The sequence below is a fragment of the Perca fluviatilis genome, chromosome 21 (genome assembly GCF_010015445.1).
Source record: "Perca fluviatilis chromosome 21, GENO_Pfluv_1.0, whole genome shotgun sequence".
In the NCBI taxonomy this organism is placed as follows: domain Eukaryota; kingdom Metazoa; phylum Chordata; class Actinopteri; order Perciformes; family Percidae; genus Perca; species Perca fluviatilis.
Window position 1 is genome coordinate 21,508,256 of NC_053132.1, and position 22,783 is coordinate 21,531,038.

Here is a 22,783-nt window from a genome sequence, read left to right on the forward strand (position 1 = left end):
GCTACTGATGGGAATAAAACACCCAATCTTCAGACTGTTTTCTAACAGATGGAGCTATACAATTAGTCATAGTAGAGTATGTTGGAAAAAGTCATAGTTTAGTATATGATTTTAGCTTTTGATGGGAATCAAACGCCCAACCTTTGACTTCTGAACCAGTCTTCTAACAGACTGAGCTATAAAATTAGTCCCAGTATAGTTTGCCGAAAAAAAGTCCCAGTATAAGGAGCAGGCGTGTGCTTTGGTTTTGGAGCATAAAGCAGTTAAGGGAACCAAACTTCAGACTGTGGAGTTGCTGGGACACTCAAAGATGAAGTTGGAAAGTCATGTTTTGGATAACAACGGCAGAAAAGGCATGGCACCAAATGCGGTTTTCCTGCATGTAAAAGTCTTTGTTTTTTCAACATGTGACTATAAAGGATAAAATGCAAGCATGTGATCTAATCTCTTCCACTGTCGGTTAGCTGTCCTGTTTGGTGCTGCAAAAATAAAACCACATCTTTGCCAAAAATGTATTTGCAATTTATAGAAGCAAAACTAAAAAAAAACACCAACCCCACTTGTTGATACGCAGAAGGATTCTAAATGATGGTTCAAAACCAATTTCTTTACAGTGGCGCTCTCTTGTGGTCTTTCTCTTTATCACCAGATTGATTAATCTATGTAGCTGATGTATGTAGATATAGCTCTTTGTGAACTAGTCTTTTGACTCATATGGGACACTGTGTTTTATATTGTTCTGACCATGTACAAGAAAAACAGACATCATTTGAGTTTTTATAGTATGTTTATTTTTTTAACTTTTTTTCTTTAAAAAATTACAAGGTCCAAGTACTTTGGAAGCCCTGCCCTCACCCTATATTCCCCAGCCGGCTAGCTCAACTTTATAGCAACCAGCAAAGAAAAATAGTCATATGGACAATTGATAATATACACCCCATATACAGCAATACATAGTGGTCTACCATAATGTTACCAATAATACGCAACCTCCACTGAGGCTTCAGTTCAAACAGTTTCCACTGATATGGTTCATTTCAAAAGCAACTGTCGACCAATGACGGTTGTGTTTTGTGACTAGTGTGGGTGGGGGTTCAAGCTCAGCTGATCAACATGACACATGGTGGTTTTCACTCAAGACAGCGTTTGGATTCAGGTTCAGTTGACCTGAACACACCCCCCCCCCTTTTTAACCAATCAGATTCAGCATAAGTGCAAAGTTTAGGAGGCACTGACACACACACACACACACACACACACACACACACACTCTGCTATCAGGAGGAGCCCGAGTTAACGTCTCTTACAGTCCCTTCTCAGCTCTACTCTGTCAAACCGTTTCCAAGGGTTGACATGCTGTATTACAGTGACCTACAGTTCCCTGCTGGTTCTCTTTAGGACAGGACCTTTTTTTTTTTTTTTTTTTTAAATCAGCTTGGATGTGAGCATATCCCCATAGTTCAATTTCAAAAAGTCCACTTCAGTTCCACCAAGTTCCAAGTCCTCTCTAGTAATTGAACTTCTATGTTTCTTTCTTTCACAGCCAGTGAAAGACGGCAGTGTGTGTGTGTGTGTGTGTGCGTGTGCGTATTTGCATGTGCCAGTGACCCCCGCAGTGGTAGAGACAGCATAGAAAAGGTTTCTATATGTGCATAAAGTAAAGACGGAGCCTGTACACGCCGTGAGTGAGTCTGTGTGCGGGGCTACAGACACGACTCCCAGTGCAGCTGCAGGTCAGTGCTGTCCAGGAAGTCGGTGGAGAAGACACTGGGCGGAGTGTGCGGCACCAGCGGGGCCAGGCTCGTCCCCCCGTCTCCGTCACCAGCTCCCCCTCCCCCTCCTCCTCCTCTACCCGCGCTGCCCCCACTCCCTCCGCTGGCGCTCCCCACCATAGAGATGTCCAGCCAATCCATGCTGTCCAGGGTGGGGTCGCCAAAGTCCAGCCCCGCGGAGTGGGGGGAGAAGCCCAGGTCGGACGTGTCCATGGGGGAGGGAGGGTGGTCCAGGATGCTGGGCGTGCTCAGCATTTGGCTGTGGAGGTCGTCGATGAGCGTCAGGCCACTGCCTGGCTCCACGCCCAGCAGCGGGCCGCCTGTGGTGCTCTCCAGGAAGTCCTCCAGACGCCCGCTGCCTGTGCAGGGCTCTCCCACGGAGCGCTGAGGGGAGATGAGGGGCTCTGTCGGGGTGGGAGGGGAGAGGTGGAGGGGGGATGGGGGAGAAGATGGGGAGGGCGGGTCAGAGTGGAGAGGGGCGAGGGAAGGGTCCGGGTTGGCCCTGAAGCCGGGGATTTCTGAAGGAGGACAGAGAGAGAGAGAAAACCCGTCATCAGTACAGGAGGAGACAGACTGCTGATGTCTTTCTCTAGGTGGCGTCATGAGTTTAGTACCTCCACTCTTCAGCAGGATGTCAAACAGGTCGTCCATCTGCTGACTGTTGACGCCATTCTCCTGCCAACCCAAAAGATCTTTGTCACTTTGTCAGTCAGCCACCAAATACACACTTAAACACAGCAGCGGCTTCTTCACAAATAGACAATCCTGCTCTAAAACACAAACTCCATGTTAAAACACTTTTCTAGCTGCAGATGTCTCACATTGGACTGCAACAGGTTTACAACCTCTCCGGCATATGCAGACTTAAGGCTTTCAGTAAGTACAAAACAAAGACGAACTTCTGAACTGACTTAAATAATACAGGACTTTCTGTCAGACACAAATTAAAAAAAACATATTCACTAGGGCTGCTCTCTCTTAGTCGATTAGTTGACTAATCGGTCGTTTTGGTCTTAGTCAACTTAGATTTCTTTAGTCGATTAGTCATGTTTTATGCTTTTTTCATGCTGAATGACTTATTTCCAAGAAACGTACGAGCACATCTCTGGTAAATTAAAGTGGTGCTTTTGCATGACTCTTTGCGGAGAAACTCAGATTTACAGATCTGTCGATTAAATCAACTAATCGATTAGTCGATACAATTGAATGAGTGTTAGTCGACTAAGAATTTCTTTAATCGAGCACAGCACTAATATTCACGCAGTAAGTCCAACCCAACACAGCTGCAACCTCTCTGCCCCAAATCGCCCAACTGCCTTCAGTTGGGAAACATGAGTGAGACGCTCAGAGTGAGACGCTCAGATGGAAAATAGAGGGACAGACAGAACCAGAACAACATAAAGGGACAGATGGAAAGAAAGATGTATGGGAAGACATACTTTGGAGCGCTGAGTAGGAAGGGAGGTGTTGCGTTTGGGAGAGGGAGGGGTGAACAGTGTATGCCGGTCGTACGGCGGACACACCTCTCTCTGCAAGGATGGAGTGATGAAGTGATGAAATGGAAAGAAAAGAGAAGAAACAAGGAGAAAAAGTTAATGAAGTTCACGACACGTGGAGAAGCCTGGGGCAGTCGAGATGACATGAGGATGGGAACTATCAGGGGTGGGGGGGGGTTTACCTTATAAGATGAGATTAAGTTGCTTTGGCTTTCACTGTCTGACATGTCGTCAAAGAAAGGCTGCAGGTTGGGCGGAGCGGTGGCTGACAGGCTGGGTTGCGGCACGCCATTGGTGTCCAGGTGAAGCCCCGCCTTCTGTCCCTGAGTGAAGAGAGGGACAAAGACTTGTTTAGACTGGACAAAGGCAGACACAAATATGTTGAATACTCCACTGTGATTGGCTAGTTCAGTCTTATCGCTGAATAACAGGCTGCTGATTCACATTTCATCAGTCCAGTGGGCTTGATTTTGATGATTTTAAACTGGGTTAGTGGCGACACCTTGTGGCAGGAAAAGGTTACTGCTTGGACGATGCAGACAGTCCTGCTGCACTGTATGTTACAGTTACAGTACACACACATTCTGAACAATTTAGGATTCAGCATCTTGCTCAATGACACTACTAAATGTGGCTAAAAGAAGTCGGGGATCGAACCACCAACTACAAGTGAAAAACCAATAACCGATGCCAAACTGTGTGGTACATTGTCCAAGATGATTTCCTCAGTTGGTGGACGGTTTCTGTGATAGCCTCTTCTCAAACTTATTCATCAGTGTAAATTGTATTATTATACATGATGTATGTTAAAGCATTCAAAACTCACTTAGAAATCACACTGCAGAAGAAGTAGGGAAAAAAATTCAAGTGAATATTATTTTTTTTTTTAAACTAAGGCAAAAGCAAAATGTGTTAAGAAAAAGTTTATTAGTTATTACAAAAATAACAAATAAACAACCTACATAACAGAATATATTAAAAAAGTAAGCATATTAGTTTTCAGAACATCACCCTGGCATTGGTTTATGCTATTTTATATATATATATATATATATATATATATATATATATATATATAAATAATTTTTTTTTAATGTATTGCCCCAATACAAAAACAAACAAACATTAAATAGATAAATAAACATACAATAAAAAGTGATTAAAAAGAATTTGTCATAGTGACATATACTGAGTCTTTGTTATACCTTTTTGATTGGCTCCGTCACTGGCGGCTCTTTTGATTGGCTGTCAGTGCTGGGGAGTTTACTTGGAGTCGACTGCAACCTCTAAAAGAGAACAACAAGCAGAGAAAGTTGCAGAGAAACCTCCCGTCACAGAGTAGTATTATTGACCCTGTGCAGTCCACCAGAGAACATGAGTGGTACTGTACCTGCAGTGTGATGCGTCCGTTGGGTTTGGCCAATGAGGACCCTCCGTTCTGTCCGTCTGCGGTGTGACTGGTTAGAGCGATCAGGTAGTGGTTGCCGTTGCCGTCGGTGACCAGAGTCGGCGTGCCGTTTGCCTTGAGGAGGTCTAATGAAATGGCCTGGGTGTGGATCTGAGTGCCGTTCTGTTGGCTGATCAAGACCGGGTTCACCTGGAAACCAAACGGCACGTTTCAGTTTATTTAAAACTTCAGCACATTTTACATAGAGGAAAACCACCAGGCTAAGAGAGCGGATGATGTTGATTGTGTCCATTAATATATGTAGGCACTGTTGCTGCATTCATCATGTATTTTGGGACCTAAATAATAGTGTAAAGTTTTATTAGTAATAGTCATGGTATTGAATTTTTTTTTATTTTTACATACATTTTATTGTTATTCAACACATAAGGTAATGAAGTATGAAGTCATTGCCCTTTACATTTCTTGTGAGGTCTCTTGTCTCATGTCAGATCTATGAATGCATTTGGTTTGCATGCATTATACAGAAATCTACATCCATCTACTGGGACAATCTTTTCTTATTACTATAGAGAGTGCTGTGTTTCGGCTCAAGCGCTATAGTAAAGTACTTACTAAAGTAATGGAAATGTGAATACATGTTATGTAATTTTGCATTATTTCATGTGGAAGTGATGCAGTGTAACAGTCACCTCCTACAAAAGATGGCTTCTCAGTATGCAACACCATTTGCCTGAGGGTGGTCTAGTACAGAAATGTTGTTGTTATTACATTTATTTTAGAAAGTTCGACAGTGTGCGAGAGTTTCTTTGCAAGGTGATGAATACCCTACCTTTTGGGTGGGGGATAATCGAAAATCGTATATGTATCGTTTTTTTAAATCGATTCCTTTGTCCTAGAATCAATATTTTTGTTTGTTTTTTACCAATGATTTACCTAAATATTTTCTGCTTATACAACTACATCATATCTGTTTCCAGCAAAACGTCACCAGAAAATAAAAGGTTTTGTACTTAAATGAAATAAATGTCAGACTGACTGACTTGTGATGTGCATTCTTTCGTAGAATACCATTAGTTTTAAGTAGTGTCTCATGACATATTGTCTCTAGAAGTGTTATTATTCAACTTTTGTTTTTGTTAATGAAGGAAAAGAAAATCACCATACTCAATACTATCAAATCGTAATACTTCTAGAATCGCAATACAAATCTATTTGGCTCCCATGTATCGTGAAAAAAATCCAATGGTGATAGAAGCATTTGTCCCAGCCCTCCTACCTTTACAATTCAAACCGGTTTCACACGCGTGTTGCGGAGCTGCGGGGACATTACCTGTTGTGTGGCGACAGCTGCCGTCTGCTGCCTTTGCTGCTGCCTCTGCAGAGCTCTCTGCTGCTTCCTCAGCTGGGCTTGGCTCACTGCGGGCTTCTGGATCTGCACATGAACCGGCTTCAGCTGAACCTGGTTCTTCTGCTGGCTCGGTTGAGCTTGAGTCTGTTTGAGCTGGTTCTGCTGCGCCAGCTTCTGCTGGGCTAACTTCTGCTGGGCTAACTTCTGCTGGGCTAACTTCTGCTGCGCCTGCAGCTGTTTCTGTTGGGTCTGCTGTATGATGAGCTGCTGCAGTTGCTGCTGCTGATGGAGCAGGATTTGTGCTTCTTTCTTCTGCTGCTGTAGTTTTTGAGGGTTGGACACAGCCTCCGCCACCTTCTGCAGTGGCACCTGACTCTGCTGCTGTTTGGGCTGCAGGGCGGTCTGTTTTTGCTGCTCGGCTTGTTGGATCTGCAGCCGATGAATCTGCTGGAGCCTGAGCAGAGTCTCCTGGGAGCACTGCATCGGCTGGAGCGCTCGCTTTGCCTGGGCCGCCTCCGTTACTCCCTCCATCCCCTCCTCAGGCTCCGCCTCCTTCTTCACTTTCACCATGACGCCGTTGGGGAGGGTGGGGGGCTGAATGGCAGAGGCTTTAATCAGAGTTTGAAGTTTCACCTCTGTCATGGATGTTCTGCTCCTCTCACTTCCTTCCTTCTCCGACGCTACTCCGCCTGTGGTCTTGCCCTGCTCCAGCTGGGACCGGAGGGTCTCCACCAGCCTCTGCTTCTGCCTCAGCATCCTGGTCAACTCCTCGATCTGTTTGTCCTTCTCCTGCAGCATCTGGTCCTTGTCCAAGGAGGATGTGTCCATAGTTCCTCCAGACAGGACCTCTGGAGGCTGACACGAGGCCGGCGAGGGCCTGGACAGGCTGCATGAGCTCTGGATCTCCTCTTTGACCTTGGAGAGTGCAGAGATGTTTGATGGGTGCTGAGGAGACGGGTGCAGGGTGAGCTGGGTAAGGGGAGAGCTCACCTGAAGGACAACGAAACAAGAAGAGAATGTTAGGGAAAGGTTGCTAGCTAACAACCGATAAGGTAAAATCCAACAGGTGACCGTCAACGCTCATTTTTACATACAGTTTAGCAACAAAATGAAATGCTGAGGGAACATGACAACATTTTTCCTGGAAAAAGTTTTAGACAGTAACGTTAAGTGAATACAGCGTGTCAGGGGAATACAACGTCTCCTGCAGCTGGGAGTCAAAGGCAGAGAGGCCACAGGGTTCACTAACAGCTTTTTGTCTCACCTGGGGTCTGAAAAACAGTAAATTCATCAAATCCAGTGCCCAAATGCTATTTTCCAAGCTATTATATACAGTGTGTGTGTGTATATATATATATATATATATATATATATATATATATATATAGTCTGTAACTGATATACCATCTGTAACTTGTAAACAAAATATGACAATCAGCTGCAAATGTCAAAAAAAAAAAAAAGGAAAAAAAAGCCGCGGGGGGAAAAAAAGAGGAAAAAAAAAAAGGGGGCAAAAAAAAAAAATAGGGGCGCTCTTTGTTACACAGTTTGTTGCTTGTTCTCAGAGCTTCAGAGCTAAGGTGGGGCTAAGCAGCATATATATATATTAGGGGTGTGACGAGACGCTTACTCCACGAGACGAGACACATCACGAGATTGGGTTCACGAGAACGAGACGAGACGAGATTTTTAAAAAAGATTTAAAGAAATCCTCAATGATGAAATATATGAATGGAAAATAGTATTTTTATTCAACTGAAAAAATCAAAAATGCAAAACAATTTAGGTGCATTTTGGAAATCAACTATTAATGATGAATGTTATTTAACTTTTTTTTTTACTATTTTAATGAATTATATGCAGTAAAGGACATGCAAACACTGCAAAATGTTTTGTATAACATGACATTTTTCCATTACAGAAAATGGCCCTCATATCAGCTGCAATGAAAACGCCTATGTCCCTGGTTATTGCCGTGGCCTCTTGCACTTACCGTGGCAGAGATGCAAAGGCTTTTAGAGTTGTTTGCCCTTTTAATGTCGCGGGTGCAGTAGTTAGTAGAGAGCGCTGTGTGCTGTAAATGTGTTTTTGCATAGTGCTCGTGTTAGCCGCGTATACAGCATTTTTTCTTACAATGTTTACATATTGTGTTCGTCTTGTCTGTCACTCTTTCGCCGTTTATTATTTCCGCAGGAAAACCAAAATGTTGCAACACAAATGATTTAAAAGTGGCAGGGGGATCTTCAATAGTAATTTCACGCTCCATCACGCTGACATCACATCGCCTCACGAGACAACTTTTCACCTCGACGAGAAATCTCGTCACGTTTTAATCTCGCGAGATCTCGTAAAACGAGATCTCGTCACACCCTTAATATATATATATATATATATCACCAAACGCTGAAGCAGCGGCGGACCGCTGCTAAGAAATGTGTATAGTGGAAACACTGTGATTTCATCTAATAAACAGGCTACTTGCTTCACATTCGGATCTCACCATCTCTCCAAACATGTCTCCATTACAGCTCGTCTCATCGGGACTCATCCCGGCCAGCGACCTCTCAGACGGAGTGGGTGACATCGGAGGGCTGGAGCTGGTGCTGCCAAATCGCATGACCCGCCCTGGAATCACCTGACCCAGTGATGACAAATCTAACTTAAAGCCACCCTCCCCTGATTGGTGGTCAGGGGTGGTAGTTGTGTTTGCAGAGGATGTGATAGTGCCCTGCTGGCTGGCCTGCGATATGCCATTTTTCAAAGCCGCTGTGGTGCCACCGTTTTGCTCCTGGTAGTTGCGGAGCCTCTCGATGAGATCGTTCTTGGTGCCTGAGACGGTCAAACCACGCAATTTGAGTTCCTGTTTCAACTCGGCGACCTGGAGGATGAGAAAGCAGACGAGTACTCATTTAGCAGGCTTTGACTCAGAGTGAAAGAGAAGAGAGGAGCTGACGTGTAAAAGACAAGAACAAAGTGGAAAGCCCCGAGGAGCATCATTTAGTTCAGTGGCAGGGGCCCCACAAAACATCCCAGGATTTATCGGAGATGAGATGACACAGACATTGATTATTATTTTCTGTTTTGGACACTTTGACCTCTCCAGGCCTCATTTGTCTCATTCTTTCTTTGCAATCTGAGCTGTGACCAAAAATCCCCCTAAAGCACAGCTGATTTAAACTTTTGGAGGGGCATATACATATAGATGTAAAGGGGCAGCAAGGTCTGACAATGTATTTAACAAAGAAACCAATAATAGTATATAATTTTTGTGGTAAATATTTGAGATGATAAAAAATGTATTCAACTTTAGACGGGGTGTCTGTTAACCTGTTCACAAGCTATGACCTTATGCATCCAAACCCATGGGTGTATTCAAACATCATTAAAAACAGAATGAATCATTAAAACTCACGTCCTGATCTCCTTCAATACATGGCAATTAAAAACAAGCTAGCTTGTAGCCTAAATGACTTTTTTTCTTTCTTTTTCCCCCTGTAAAAAGAGACATTTAGTTAACATATTCTTAGCAGGTACATTTCTGTGCAAAGATGTCTGTTTAACCTACTTTGAACTCATCCAGGTTTGCTGGCAAGGTGCTTGGTTTGGCTCCTCCCACTGCAGCTTGGCTGTGACGGACAGCCCCGCTCTGATGGGAGGGGGTGGGGGTTGTCGTCGTGGGAACGCTGCGGGAAGGGGAAGGGCCAGAGTTGGTTGTGGGAAGCTGCTCAGTTGGTGGCCTGAGGGGAGGCAGAAAACAGTCAAGTATGAATTTCGTTTGTCCTTATTTAAAAAAAAGCAGGGAATGTTGTGATTGAGGCCAGATGGCAGGGTCTTGCAAACGTTGGTAAATGTGAAAAATAATATTGAATTATAGAAATGTACCATTTCTATTTCCAAAGTTACTTTTCCTAGACCAGGTTCTAGACAAACCAATGAAAAGTCCTTCAAAACAGAAAAAACTACAACTTATAAGTTTCATTTCAAACTCATATTCCGTAAGTCACACATTTGTTATTGTCAAACCACTTAGCTGGGATAGGCATTCAAAGACTACTTCTGCTTTAAGCCCCAGGCTCTACTGACTCACTCAAAAACCACTGATGCTGAAGAAACTAACCACAGCAGAAAAGCTCGGGAGCAGACAGGAAGTAATAATGAAAACGATGTGCTGCACAAATGAACTATCATGCAAGTAATAACTACTGGTTTAATGTGAGGTAGAAACACAAGGGAAGGTCAAACTAGTTGAAGCTTTCTTTGGTTTGAATAAAACCACTTCAGTCATCCTCACTTCCACACCACACACAACTAACTGCTCTTAATAGAATGGGAGGGCAAAAAGAGGAAGTGCTAAAAGGTGTACAAGTCAACAATATACCTAAATTTGAATGTGAATGTCCCATTCAATATACATATACAGTACAGACACACACACACACACACACACACACACACACACACACACACACACACACAGTCATGCTTGACACTCACTTGGGAGGGGCGGGCAGGATGGTGTGGTAGTTGTAGTGCTGCTGTTGCTGGTTGAGGATCTGCAGCTGCAGGAAGAGCTGTTGCTGGTGGAGGAGCTTAGCGTAGGACGAGTCCATCTGGGGTGGACGCTCTTTGTCTGCTTTCTGGTCTGGAGGGATGTACTGGTGGTACTTGAGCTTCTTCACCTACACCCAGGAAACAAAACTTTTCAGAGGCAACTCAAATCTTTAATAGATAATAATTGATAGTTTAAAAAACTGAAAAAAAAGTGCATTCAGTATATGTACATAGGTGGAAAGACCGTAATAACATGACTACAGTCAAAAGGGCAACGTATTTCCAGTTCAGGAAAACAAAGTCTATATTCTGGTGTAATAAGGATACTGCAAATGCTAAAACATGGTATCTCTTCCTCCTCTAGTATGGATTTCTCCTTGTATGATTGTTAAATGTCAAAACATCAAGTCTAGAGGGAAGCCCTGGCTCTTTAATTCTGAGAGAACTGACACCAAAACCAACACCAATCTAGAGGAGTGACGAATTCCAGTTCCTTGGTTAAATCTGACAACGCAATCTTACACATCTTACAGTCTTAATTCCTAAAAGATGAACTACTGTCATAAAACAGCCTAAAAGATATGTGCTGATAACTTCCCAAAGATAGCTATTGTGGATGTACACTCACCTAAAGGATTATTAGGAACACCCTACTAAGACCGTGTTTGACCCCCTTTCGCCTTCAGAACTGCCTTAATTCTTCATGGCCCTTGATTCAACAAGGTGCTGGAAGCATTCTTTAGAAATGTTGGCCCATATTGATAGGATAACATCTTGCAGTTGATGGAGATTTGTGGGATGCACATCCAGGGCACGAAGCTCCGGTTCCACCACATCCAGAAGATGTTCTATTGGGTTGAAATCTGGTGACTGTGGGGGCCATTTTAGTACAGTGAACTCATTGTCATGTTCAAGAAACCAATTTGAAATGATTGGAGCTTTGTGACATGGTGCATTATCCTGCTGGAAGTAGCTATCAGAGGATGGGTACATGGTGGTCATAAAGGGATGGACATGGTCAGAAACAATGCTCAGGTAGGCTGTGGCATTTCAACGATGCCTAATTGGTACTAAGGGGCCTAACGTGTGCCAAGAAAACATCCCCCACACCATTACAACCCCACCACCACCAGCCTGCACAGTGGTAACAAGGCATGACGGATCCATGTTCTCATTCTGTTTACGCCAAATTCTGACTCTACTATCTGAATGTCTCAACAGAAATCGAGACTCATCAGACCAGGCAACATTTTTACAGTCTTCAACTGTCCAATTTTGGTGAGCTTGTTCAAATTGTAGCCCCTTTTTCCTATTTTTAGTGGAGATGAGTGGTACCCGGTGGGGTCTTCTGCTGGTGTAGCCCATCCGCCTCAAGGTTGTGCGTGTTGTGGCTTCACAAATGCTTTGCTGCATACCTCGGTTGTAACGAGTGGTTATTTGAGTCAAAGTTGATCTTCTATCAGCTGGAATCAGTAGGCCCATTCTCCTCTGACCTCTAGCATCAACAAGGCATTTTCGCCCCCCCAGGACTGCAGCATACTGGATGTTTTTACTTTTTCAGACCATTCTTTGTAAACCCTACAAATGGTTGTGCGTGAAAATCCCAGTAACTGAGCAGATTGGGAAATACTCAAACCAGCCCGTCTGGCACCAACAACCATGCCACGCTCAAAGTTGCTTAGATCACCTTTCTTTCCCATTCTGACATTCAGTTTGGAGTTCAGGAGATTGTCTAGACCTGGACGACACCCGTAAATGCATTGAAGCAGCTGCCATGTGATTGGTTGATTAGATAAATGCATTAACGAGAAATCTTACAGGTGTTCCTAATAATCTTTAAGGTGAGTGTATATTTTTTGCACCCGTATCTCCTGCGTCAGCGCGTGTGAAAATGAAACAAAAAGCTTGCCGACCTTGGGTTTGCTGTCCTTTGGTTTCTTGGGTCTGTGTGGAGGACGGTCTGAACTCGTCTTACCCTGGGCCTGCTGACAGAAACCGTGAGAAATGGGGTCAGGGAGGAGGAAGTGGGAAAGTGACAAGTTGAGGCAGAGTTATAGCAGTTATAGCTGCTCCACAAATAGAGATTAAGGTCAGGTATTCATAAGTCATCAAATGTGCAGGATGTTCAACTCGGAACAGGGAAATATGTCATGGTTCTGTAATGGTAAAAAGTAGAGATGCACCGATAGACCGGCCGGTGACCGGAATTGGCCGGTTTTCACATGCTCGGCCATGACCGGCGACCGGCAGGTCAGTCTGACATATGCCGATTTCATGCCGGTCAATGCTACAATTAACAGACAACATAAGTTATACGAGTTACAGTTCTCAAGGACACACGCACGCGACAGCACAGTCTCTCTTTCCTTTCTCTCAACTTTTCCAAGGAAAAGGAAAAAGTAGGGCATGGAGGGACGACACCAAAAAACTAAATCACATTTTTTTTTGGGGGGATATTGGATGTGAAAAGAAGGAAATGGTTCTAACATTGCACTCTAGATGTGTGTGAATTTCCCACACCAGGATTCATTTATATAGTTCTATTTTATAGTGATCCATTATCTGTTCAAAAAATGTTCTATGTTCTGTGCAAAATGTTCTATTAAAGAAAAGACAGAAAAATATTTGTGTGTGCTGTAAAGTGGTGAATGAAATGAAATCGGAATCGGCTAAAATTGGTATCGGCTGGCCTAACTCAAAGAAAATCAGAAATCGGCCTAGAAAGTTGTAATCGGTGCATCTCTAGTAAAAAGAACCAGCATTACCCGCACCTTGAAATGTCCAGTAGAGGGGCGGGAGTTTATTAAAGTCACCGTCGTCCCATTTGTCACTTTTGGGAATGGGGAGGAGTCTGACCCATTCACCTGGGGAGGAGGGGGTGGTGGAGGAGGAGGAGGAGGCGGCGGAGGAGGTGGGGACTCTGTAATGAACTGAGAAGATATTACTCTGGTTAATGGCCCCATCAAGTTTACCATCACTTGCTTTGTTTTATTCATTTCAATTCATTCTTTCAAATCGAAATTCTGTTTGTATCCTGGGATTGGTACCTGTGTGGGGGACATGTCCCCGTTCTGGGTGAGGACGTCGGAGGGGGACAGCTGAGGGACGGCACTCGAAGGAGAGTCGTGATTGGTTAGCTGGTCTGGTGACAGAGCGTCGCTGCTGTCTTCATCTAAAGACGAGCTCTCTCCCTCTGAGAACAAATATTTTCAGATTTAGTGGAAAAAAAGTTATCAAGGCAACTCATGGTGTTCTGTGACAGACTGCTGTGACCAGTAAAACAACAACTCAATTCCTGGCTTCCACACAATGTGTTAAGAAGGGCTGTACTGGTAATGATGAGGGTTTTTTTTTGTACCGCACCCATTTTGTGAAGTCATTCAAACTGCCGCGGCTATCACCATAAACAATTATTTTAATCCTAGGTGTTAAAATTTTTTTCCTAAATTAACTTTTCGAATGCATTCATTCCTGTAATAATAGTCTATCATCTATAGCATATACAGGACTGTGCAAAAGTTTTAGGCAGGTATGAAAAAACGCTGTACACTAAGAATGCTTTCAAAAATGGAAGTGTTAATAGTTTATTTTCATCAATTAACAAAATGCAGTGAATGAACAGAAGAGAACTCTAAATCAGATCAATATGTGGTGTGACCACCCTTTGCCTTCAAGACAGCATCAATTCTCCTAGGTACACTTGCACAAAGTTTCTGAAGGAGCTCGGCAGGTAGGCTGTTCCAAACATCTTGGAGAACTAACCACAGATCTTCTGTGGATGTAGGCTTCCTCCTACAGACAGATCCTTCGGTCTCTTCATGTTATCCCAGACAGACTCGATAATGCTGAGATCAGGCCTCTGTGGGGACCATGCCATCACTTCCAGGACTTCTTGTTTATGCTGAAGATAGTTCTTAATGACCTTGGCTGTATGTTTGGGGTCGTTGTCCTGCTGCAGAATAGATTTGGGGCCAATCATACGCCTCACTGATGGTACTGCATGATGGATAAGTATCTGCCTGTATTTCTCAGCACTGAGGACACCATTAATCCTGACCAAATCTCCAACTCCACTGGCAGAAATGCAGCCCCACACTTGCAAGGAACCTCCACAATGCTTCACTGTTTCCTGCAGACACTCGTTATTGTTCCGCTCTCCAGCCCTTTGGCGAACAACCTGCCTTCTGCTACAGTCAAATATTTCAAAATTTGACTCATCAGTCCAGAGCACCTGCTGCCACTTTTCTGCATCCCAGTTCCTATGTTTTTGTGCGTAGTCGAGTCGCTTGGCCTTGTTTCCATGTCGGAGTATGGCTTTTTGGCTGCAGCTCTTCCACGAAGACCACTTCTGGCCAGACTTCTCTGGACAGTAGATGGGTGTACCTGGGACTCAATGGTTTCTGCCAGTTCTGAGCTGATGGCACTGCTGGACATCTTCCGATTTCGAAGGGAAGATCCGCTTGATGTGTTTTTTATCTGCTGCACTAAGTTTCCTTGGCCGACCACTGCGTCTACGATCCTCAACGTTCCCTGACTTGTTGCAAGTGTACCTATAAGAATTGATGCTGGTTTGAAGGCAAAGGGTAGTAACACCAAATATTGATGTGATTTAGATGTTTTTTTGGTCGCTCACTTTGCATTTTGTAAATTGATAAAAATAAACAATCATTATTTATATTTTTGAAAGCATTCTTAGTTTGCAGTATTTTTTCCACACTTCTGCACAGTACTGTATAATCTAAATGTCTATCTTTATTCCAGTGGTGTCATTAGGAGGCCGACTTTGCAGTAATTTTGGTCTGCATCAGACTCCACTCCGCTCACATGCATTTGGGAGACACGCATTAGTTATTGAAACGCTAGTCTCGCTTTGCCAGACCCTCCTTCAAAGCGCGCTGAAAGAGGGTCTGGATACTCCAAATAGCATTTGGGATGGGAGGAAAACGTGCTCTGGTTTATTGGCATTTCTTTAAAGTGCTCATATTATGCCCATTTTCAGGTGCATAATTGTATTTAGAGGTTGTACCAGAATAGGTTTAAATGGTTTCATTTTCAAAAAACACCATATTTTTGTTGTACTGCACATTGATGCAGCTCCTCTTTTCACCCTGTGTGTTGAGCTCTCTGTTTTAGCTACAGAGTGAGACATCTCACTTCTGTTCCTATCTTTGTTGGGAGTCGCACATGCGCAGTAGCTAGGTAAGCACTACCAGCTAGTCAGTTGCAGAGTATGAGGGCGTGCCACGCTAGCAGCTAGGCGAGCATTATAACAATAAATAGTGCGTTACAAAGTGACACACTTTGTCTCTGAAGTAAAGGCTGGACTACAATAGAGCTGTTTGGAGCAGTTTGTGAACAGTGTTTCCTGTTGAAGATGGTAAGTCCCTTTGGGGTGGACTTTGGGCTTTTACACTGTGTAAACCTATTACATGCACACAAAAAAAAATATAACACAATAAAGGAAAGGGAAAAAGCCAAAAAGCATAATATGAGCACTTTAAACCAATCAGGATCGTCTTGGGCAGTGCTAAGCACTGGGAAAGCTGTGGTGCTGCTGCAAAAGAAATCTCGGAAGGAACTTGTTTTTGTGTATGTTTAAAAGTTGTAAACAGAAAACTCTGGACAGATAGTCTAGCTAGCTGTCTGGATTTACCCTGCAGAGATCTGAGGAGCAGTTTACCATAGTCCTCAGAAATCCACCAGAGTTTAAAATGCCAACACAAAGGAAGAACAAGGTAGCGGATATCCGGCCTAAATGAGTGAAATCCGGCGGATTTTCCGGCGGAAATGGAGCAATCCCGGAAGTAGAACGCCAAGGACGAACACTATTCAAACGCAGGCAGAACGATGTTTATCGACAGTAACTTGCTTGTAAAAACAAAACAGATGTGACGCGGTGATAAGCTTGACTCTGCGATGGGCGTGATAGCCTTCATGTTACAGTCAAACACATTCATGTTTGATTGCTAAACAGTGCTGACTAATTTTAGAGAAGTTAAACAACACCGAATGTCCTAGCAGGTTTCGAAACAGGACCACAGTATGTGCAAACATAGTTGTGTGATTTCTGTGACAGAGTTGTTAGTCAAAAGTTGTGTAGTTTAGTTTTCATGGTAGGATGATGCAACCTGTAGTTATTAAGGTGTGTATGTTGATACACTCACCCTTAAAGTACTGTATTGCAAGTGTGTGTTGATACCTGGATGTTGCAATTACACATCTTAAGGTGTGTTCAGATTGAATGAAAATGAGATTTTAGAGGTGGGGCAATTGCACACAAAGTCAGTGGTATAATGGCATCTCAATAATAGAGCTGAATAGGTTTTAACTTGAGTACAACTGTAATCTGTCAACAAACGAGCTGAGTTCAGTCTGAACGTACCTTAAAGAGCCCGGTGTTTTGTGTTTACAACTCATCATGAACCTTCAGGTGTGTTTATGAGTGTTGCGGCATTTTGTGTGTGTGTGTGTGTGTGTGTTTTTGTTTGTTTGGTTGTTTGAATGCATTGTTTAGTTGCATCTGTACCAGAGGCCTGTACTACGAATCAAGATCAACATGCCCTGGATTTATTTCCGTTACCCGACTTCACCTAACCCCGGCATAAGCTGTGTCACCACGGTGGTTAACAACTAGTTCAGTCAACCCAGGGGTTCCCAATCCAGCGATGCATATACATAAAAGAGGCGGTGTTCGCACAGCGCGACCAATCGCAAACATCTACCAGAGCCGCATATTTTACATAAGAAGAGCAAACTATAATTCTACATAAATATGAAGAACACAGACACGGTTTACAGGCAAAACGCAATACAGTCGCTGCTTCCTACAACAGGAAGGAAAGCTGGCAAAATAATAGCAGACGTTATAAATACGTAAATTTAACTTTAAACGCTTACTAATATCACTTCCCCATCAGTCAGGCACACGATCTGACCATAATTACACTTGTGCTTTCCATAAACTGTCGTTGCTTTAGCCTATTATTTCAGTTGCAACCCTGGCAATGGTAAGCAAACGTGAGAGAAGATAAAAAATATGAAAACATAATTGAAACCGATGTGCGCATTGGCAACGCACGGCTCAAAAGCCGACAAATAGCCTATATGTAATTCCCTCCGCTGAAAATCTTTATATTTCATAAAAATATCCATCGGGAATGTTAACTGTGTTGTTAGTCTCTAAATGTTTTAACTTTTCTCTCTCTCTCTCTCTCTCTCTCTCTCTCTCTCTCTCTCTCTACCGAGCTCCACCTGATCTTCTAAGAATGGTGACGCCGTTATCAGTCGAGTATTGATTGGTCAGTAGGCGGTGCTTTTACACCGGTTGATCTCTAATCTCCAACATAACCTGCTCCTGAGCAGGTAAGGTGTTCAGCATAAGTTACCACGCCGATTTAACCCGGTAACAAGTGATCCACCGTCATAATACACAAAACCCTGGGTTGAACCTGAAGTTACCTCATCAACACCAAATTTTGCCTCGTAGTACAGGCCTCAGGTGTACTGTATATTTTGGTTATCTGGATCCTGATATTATGTTCAAATGTGTGTTTGTATTTGTGTGTATACATAACAGTTTCTGCAATTTCTGGTTATTAATTGCTCTTTAGTGTCCATGCGTTTCTCTGAGTGTGACTGTAATGTGTGTTGATGGGAGTTATGAGTGACTGAATGTTCTTATTAAAAAGTGTGCACATGTACTGTTTTTTGAAGACATTTAGAGCGGTCTGCAATCTGTGTGTGTAGTTACCCAGCGGTGAGTGCACAGGGCAGTCGACAGACAGGATGTTCTTGTGAACCAGTTCGATGGGACCTGGTCTGTGGGAGATCTTGTCGTTGAGGTCGTCGGCCAGTCGCGCTCGCTTCAGCTGCAGCTGCTTGGCCTGCAGGGACGGCTCTGCAGACGTCTCTGTGCAGGACACAGCGAAGACAACATGCATGCATGCAACTTCAATCATCAAGTAGTTTAGATAGATAGATAGATATACTTTACTTTATTGATCCCAAATTAGGAAATTCCTATGTTAAAGCAGCAGGTAATCCAGGCATTGCACGGAAAAATATACTGTATATCAATGGAAAATAAAGACAATAAATAATACAAATCATATCTCAATACAGAATACAAGAAAAAAACATTTGCACTCTATAAATATAACATATGAGAGAATACACAATATAAGATTAGACTACAATACAAAATGCATATACTAAACTACTACTTCTAAAATATAAATTATAAACAAAGGATTTATTTTGATGTATAAGATACCATCAGGTACGTGCTTTGTAAACAAAAGATGTATATCGACATAATCCCTTTAAACATGTCGAGGAGAGTCATTAAGACAGGAAGTAGTCATAGTTACTGAGCTTTCTGAAAATTTCTGAAGATCATAGATACTGAGTTTTAAGGCTGTTTGATTCTAAGAAATCTCATTTTTACTCAGTCCACATATAAATATAAAATAGGAACTGTACCTTAACCTTATCGCATGGAATTGGTTCCGTTTTGTTTACTGTATGGTTCCTTTTTTAATAAAGTTTCATGTATTTCACCAGACCTAAACTTTTCATTCTACACTACTGAAATTACTAAGGCAATTCTTCAGAGCCTAAAAAAATTAAGTTCCACTTAGAAACTCACCCTCCAGGATGTGCATCCTGACCAGCTCAGAGCGCTCAGGACGACACCGGATCTTCCTCTTTAGATAGTCCTCGGTCTGGGGTGTGTAAGAAAAAAGGAAGATCACAAGCAAAAGGATGAGAAACAATAAAGAGGATGGGGAAAGATAAAGACAATGTGAGGGGCACAGGAGAGAGGCAACACAGCTGCACCAAGTCCTCAAAGTGTTGCTTAGCAGATCTGAATCCAGCTCTGTGTCATCTTTGTGTGGGCAGTGTGTTTAGATGAACAGTGTTTGGCTTCTCTCCGTGGTGCCAGTGCACGGAGCTCGGAGAAGCCAAGGTCTGCTGAGGCCGTCTTTCACAAAAAGCCACAAACAGCTCATCTGCCCCCACTGCCATGACACAGAGCTAGATTTAAATCATTTCTCAATGGACACTTGTTAAATGCAATAAACTGATACAGTAAATCACATATATTATTGAGTTGCCATCTTTACTATTCCATGACATGAATCAGTAATAGAGTACAACAGACTATGAATTATGAATTTAAATTAAGCAACTTTGTATGATGGCCGCTCCAGATGGCAGCGAGAGGTAGATCTGACCTTGGGTAATGTAAAATAACATGCTAATAATGCTGAGCCACCCTGTTGGTTTGTGCCGCTCCTTACCTAAACACTGCTACTACTACTACTACTATACGTATGGCACCTAAAGTTTTGATTTGTCATTTCCTGTCAGCATAATATTAAGTATCTAAACTAACCGTAGAATTCAATTACAAATAGAGCTTTGCCATTCAAGCTGTTTAAACATACTGTAAGCATTTTCCCCTGCAAAGCTTAAACAAAGCAAGTCCATTGAGGATGAAGGAAACTCAGTACTTAAGATACTCACCCTCGCTCGCTCCAGACTCCTCCGCTGTTCGTGAAAGGCTGCCGGGCTCTTCAGTGCTGCATGGAGAGAGGGATGGAGAAAGAGAGAGGGATGAATGCAGCTCACAAGGACTCTAAAGAGCGTTGTGATGCTCCTTTCAGCAAGTGACTGTGAGAACAGATACATCTACAGTATAGAGGAAGACAGACTCAAAGCAGAAGTGGCTGCAGGACGAGAGGGTCAGGAGTGCTATTCTAACCACACACTCTGATGACAGCTCAGTAGGCTGATGAGCCACTGCAGCATGCTTTGTGTGCAGGAATAAAGCAGCACCTTTCTTTCTGCAGTGAAAGCCACTTCAGTTGTTACAAATTAAACTGCACCTGCAATCCATTTCTTTGGCCTGTTGTTCGGACCTTAGTCATGTTATCATTGTGCTCATTGTGGCTTTTACATTGAAGCAGCTATGGGAAGTGTTGAGTTGTAGCCAATGGTGGTGGCTTATCTTAGGTAAATTAGGTTTTAGGGGGGAAAAAATATTCAGACAAACCTCAAGGCTGTAACCATGACCATAAGCTTTCCCAAACCTTAACGGCCGTTTCATTAGCCTAAATGTAACCATGCTGCCTTCAATACAGTTTTTTTCTACACTTTCTCTTAGCTTAAACTGAGAATAGAAGTTTGAATCTACATTTGGACATATTTGAGATTTGTGGATAGCAGACTTTTAAAACTATTTCAAAGACCAACTGTCTGTGTGAAGTCTGAGAGATGGACAGTAGCTTGAACATAAATTCTTTAAGACTAGTCGTCTGGAGTGGATCGTTAAAAAGGAGCATAGAGACCGAGGAGAGTGCGGACTCACGGATAGACCGCTGCACATAAAGAAAATCTACATTCATCACGGCACTCAGCCGTGACTGCCTGCAATGTACGAGGGGTGCATGATATATCGACTTAATATTGTTATCGCGATATCACGTTGCGCAATATTATATCGAAAGTGTGCAATATTTTTGTTTATTTTGTGGAGCGATGCATCCCATCTGTTGGCTGTGTGGATTAGTTGTGTTTGACTTAGAGCCCGCTTGAAATGCTATAATGATCATGTTTCATTGGCCAGTAACTGTGCCACTTGCACATGTTAGTGCACATCAGCGCACGGATCCACTACGTGACAAACCCTATGGAGCGTAACACGTGACGTGTGTGCATATTGCAACAGAGTAAGGGAAGAAATAGATAGAGACAACAAAACGGAACGAATCATGAATGCATGATATTATCCCCAAAAAAGAACTGTCGCGTTTAATACGCCAGAGCTAGTCAAACAAGCCTCGCTAGCAAGTGTTTTTGCTAGTGGCACAAAGTACGACAAGAACTCGAAGAGACGTACCGAAATCACCAATGCTATAACGTACTATTTGGCCAAAGATATGATGCCCATTCACACAGTGGATTAAAAAAAGCCTTCAACAAGTTCTGAATGAACTAGACAAACGGTACCAAATCCCATCCCGCACCTATTTCTCACAGGTAGCTATCCCGCAACATTTTAAAAGGCAGTGGAGGCAGAGTTTGGAGTCGGATAGATTGAATATTTTCCATTCACGACCGACCTGTGGTCCAGCCGCACTATGGAGCCGTATATAAGTCTCACTGTGCACTATATTGTTATGAATCTATGAATATTGTTACGATGCGTTTTCCCGTAACTTTTGCAATTTTACATATGTTTAAAAAAAAATAGAAATTAATATCGATATCGCTATATCACATTTTGCTAATATCGTGCAACCCTACAATGTACCTAGTATATGGGTGAGGGTGTAAATGTCCATGTCTACGTGGTATGTGTGAATGGAAACACATGCATTTTAAGCCAGAGAGTTAACGCCTCAAAAGAAAAGTTAGAGTAAAACTATTGACACAAAAATGTTAGTGAAAAAACTTCAAATATCTAAAGTTTTGTTAAAAAAAAAATCAACGCGGGATAGTTTCATGGACATTTTGAACGTAACATGGTTTGGTCCCATTAAGATATTGCAGTTTCCAATTTAATAGCATGACTAGAAAAGGTAAACAGACACACACAAAGATGTTTGCTGTATTTGAGGAAGGATATTTGGAGGACAGTGGCAGTTACGATGATGAAACACAGCATTCATTGGATTGGTTAACTTAAGAGGTGGTGAAATCCCTACTAAAGGAGTAGGAGTGTGGACATTCTGGCTACAGTGGGGCGTCATGTGTGCTACAGATGACTGGGCGGGGGTGGGCCGCGTTCCTCATGTCACAACCCCTGAGGTTCAAAGAAGAAGACCTACATACCAGTTGTGACATGACCAACACTCGAGATCACAACAAAACAGCTCAAAACAGGCAACTGGTCAGCTGATCCTATCATTATCGTCTGCTGAAAGTCAACAAAATAATTCTTGCTCACGTAATAAGGGTTTGACTGATGTCAGTTTGAATATATCAGACTATTGGCCTTTTGTTGAGAATCAAATATCAGGGAATTACCTTGTTCACTGAGATTATTGGAAGATGGTGCAATGAAAATAAAATATGCATTTAAAGATGCAGTAGGTAAGACTTATAAAACTAACTTACTGTCATATTTGCTGAAACTGAACCTATGTTCAAGTAGAACCATGTAGTTCAAAAAATCCACAGCTCCCCTGTTCATACTACT

At 42.8% G+C, this 22,783-nt stretch overlaps 1 protein-coding gene across 3 annotated transcripts in view; it reads right to left on the reverse strand.

Moving 5' to 3' along the window:
* Positions 1-768: 768 nt before the first annotated feature.
* The window catches only part of mrtfab (myocardin related transcription factor Ab), a 68,755-nt gene continuing 46,740 nt past the window's right edge, over positions 769-22,783 (reverse strand). For 2 of the 3 annotated variants that reach the window (XM_039787736.1, XM_039787734.1), the window contains 16 exons: positions 20,107-20,162; positions 19,226-19,301; positions 18,329-18,487; positions 13,626-13,771; positions 13,350-13,508; positions 12,492-12,560; positions 10,522-10,706; positions 9,593-9,764; positions 8,528-8,905; positions 6,010-7,017; positions 4,659-4,865; positions 4,474-4,554; positions 3,451-3,591; positions 3,212-3,301; positions 2,387-2,447; positions 769-2,290 (listed from right to left, as the gene is read on the reverse strand). In XM_039787736.1, coding sequence (XP_039643670.1) covers positions 1,704-2,290; positions 2,387-2,447; positions 3,212-3,301; positions 3,451-3,591; positions 4,474-4,554; positions 4,659-4,865; positions 6,010-7,017; positions 8,528-8,905; positions 9,593-9,764; positions 10,522-10,706; positions 12,492-12,560; positions 13,350-13,508; positions 13,626-13,771; positions 18,329-18,487; positions 19,226-19,301; positions 20,107-20,162 — 3,575 coding nt within the window. In that variant the 3' untranslated portion in view covers positions 769-1,703. The remainder of the gene's footprint in view (positions 2,291-2,386; positions 2,448-3,211; positions 3,302-3,450; positions 3,592-4,473; positions 4,555-4,658; positions 4,866-6,009; positions 7,018-8,527; positions 8,906-9,592; positions 9,765-10,521; positions 10,707-12,491; positions 12,561-13,349; positions 13,509-13,625; positions 13,772-18,328; positions 18,488-19,225; positions 19,302-20,106; positions 20,163-22,783) is intronic. The other variant, XM_039787735.1, reaches the window with a different exon arrangement.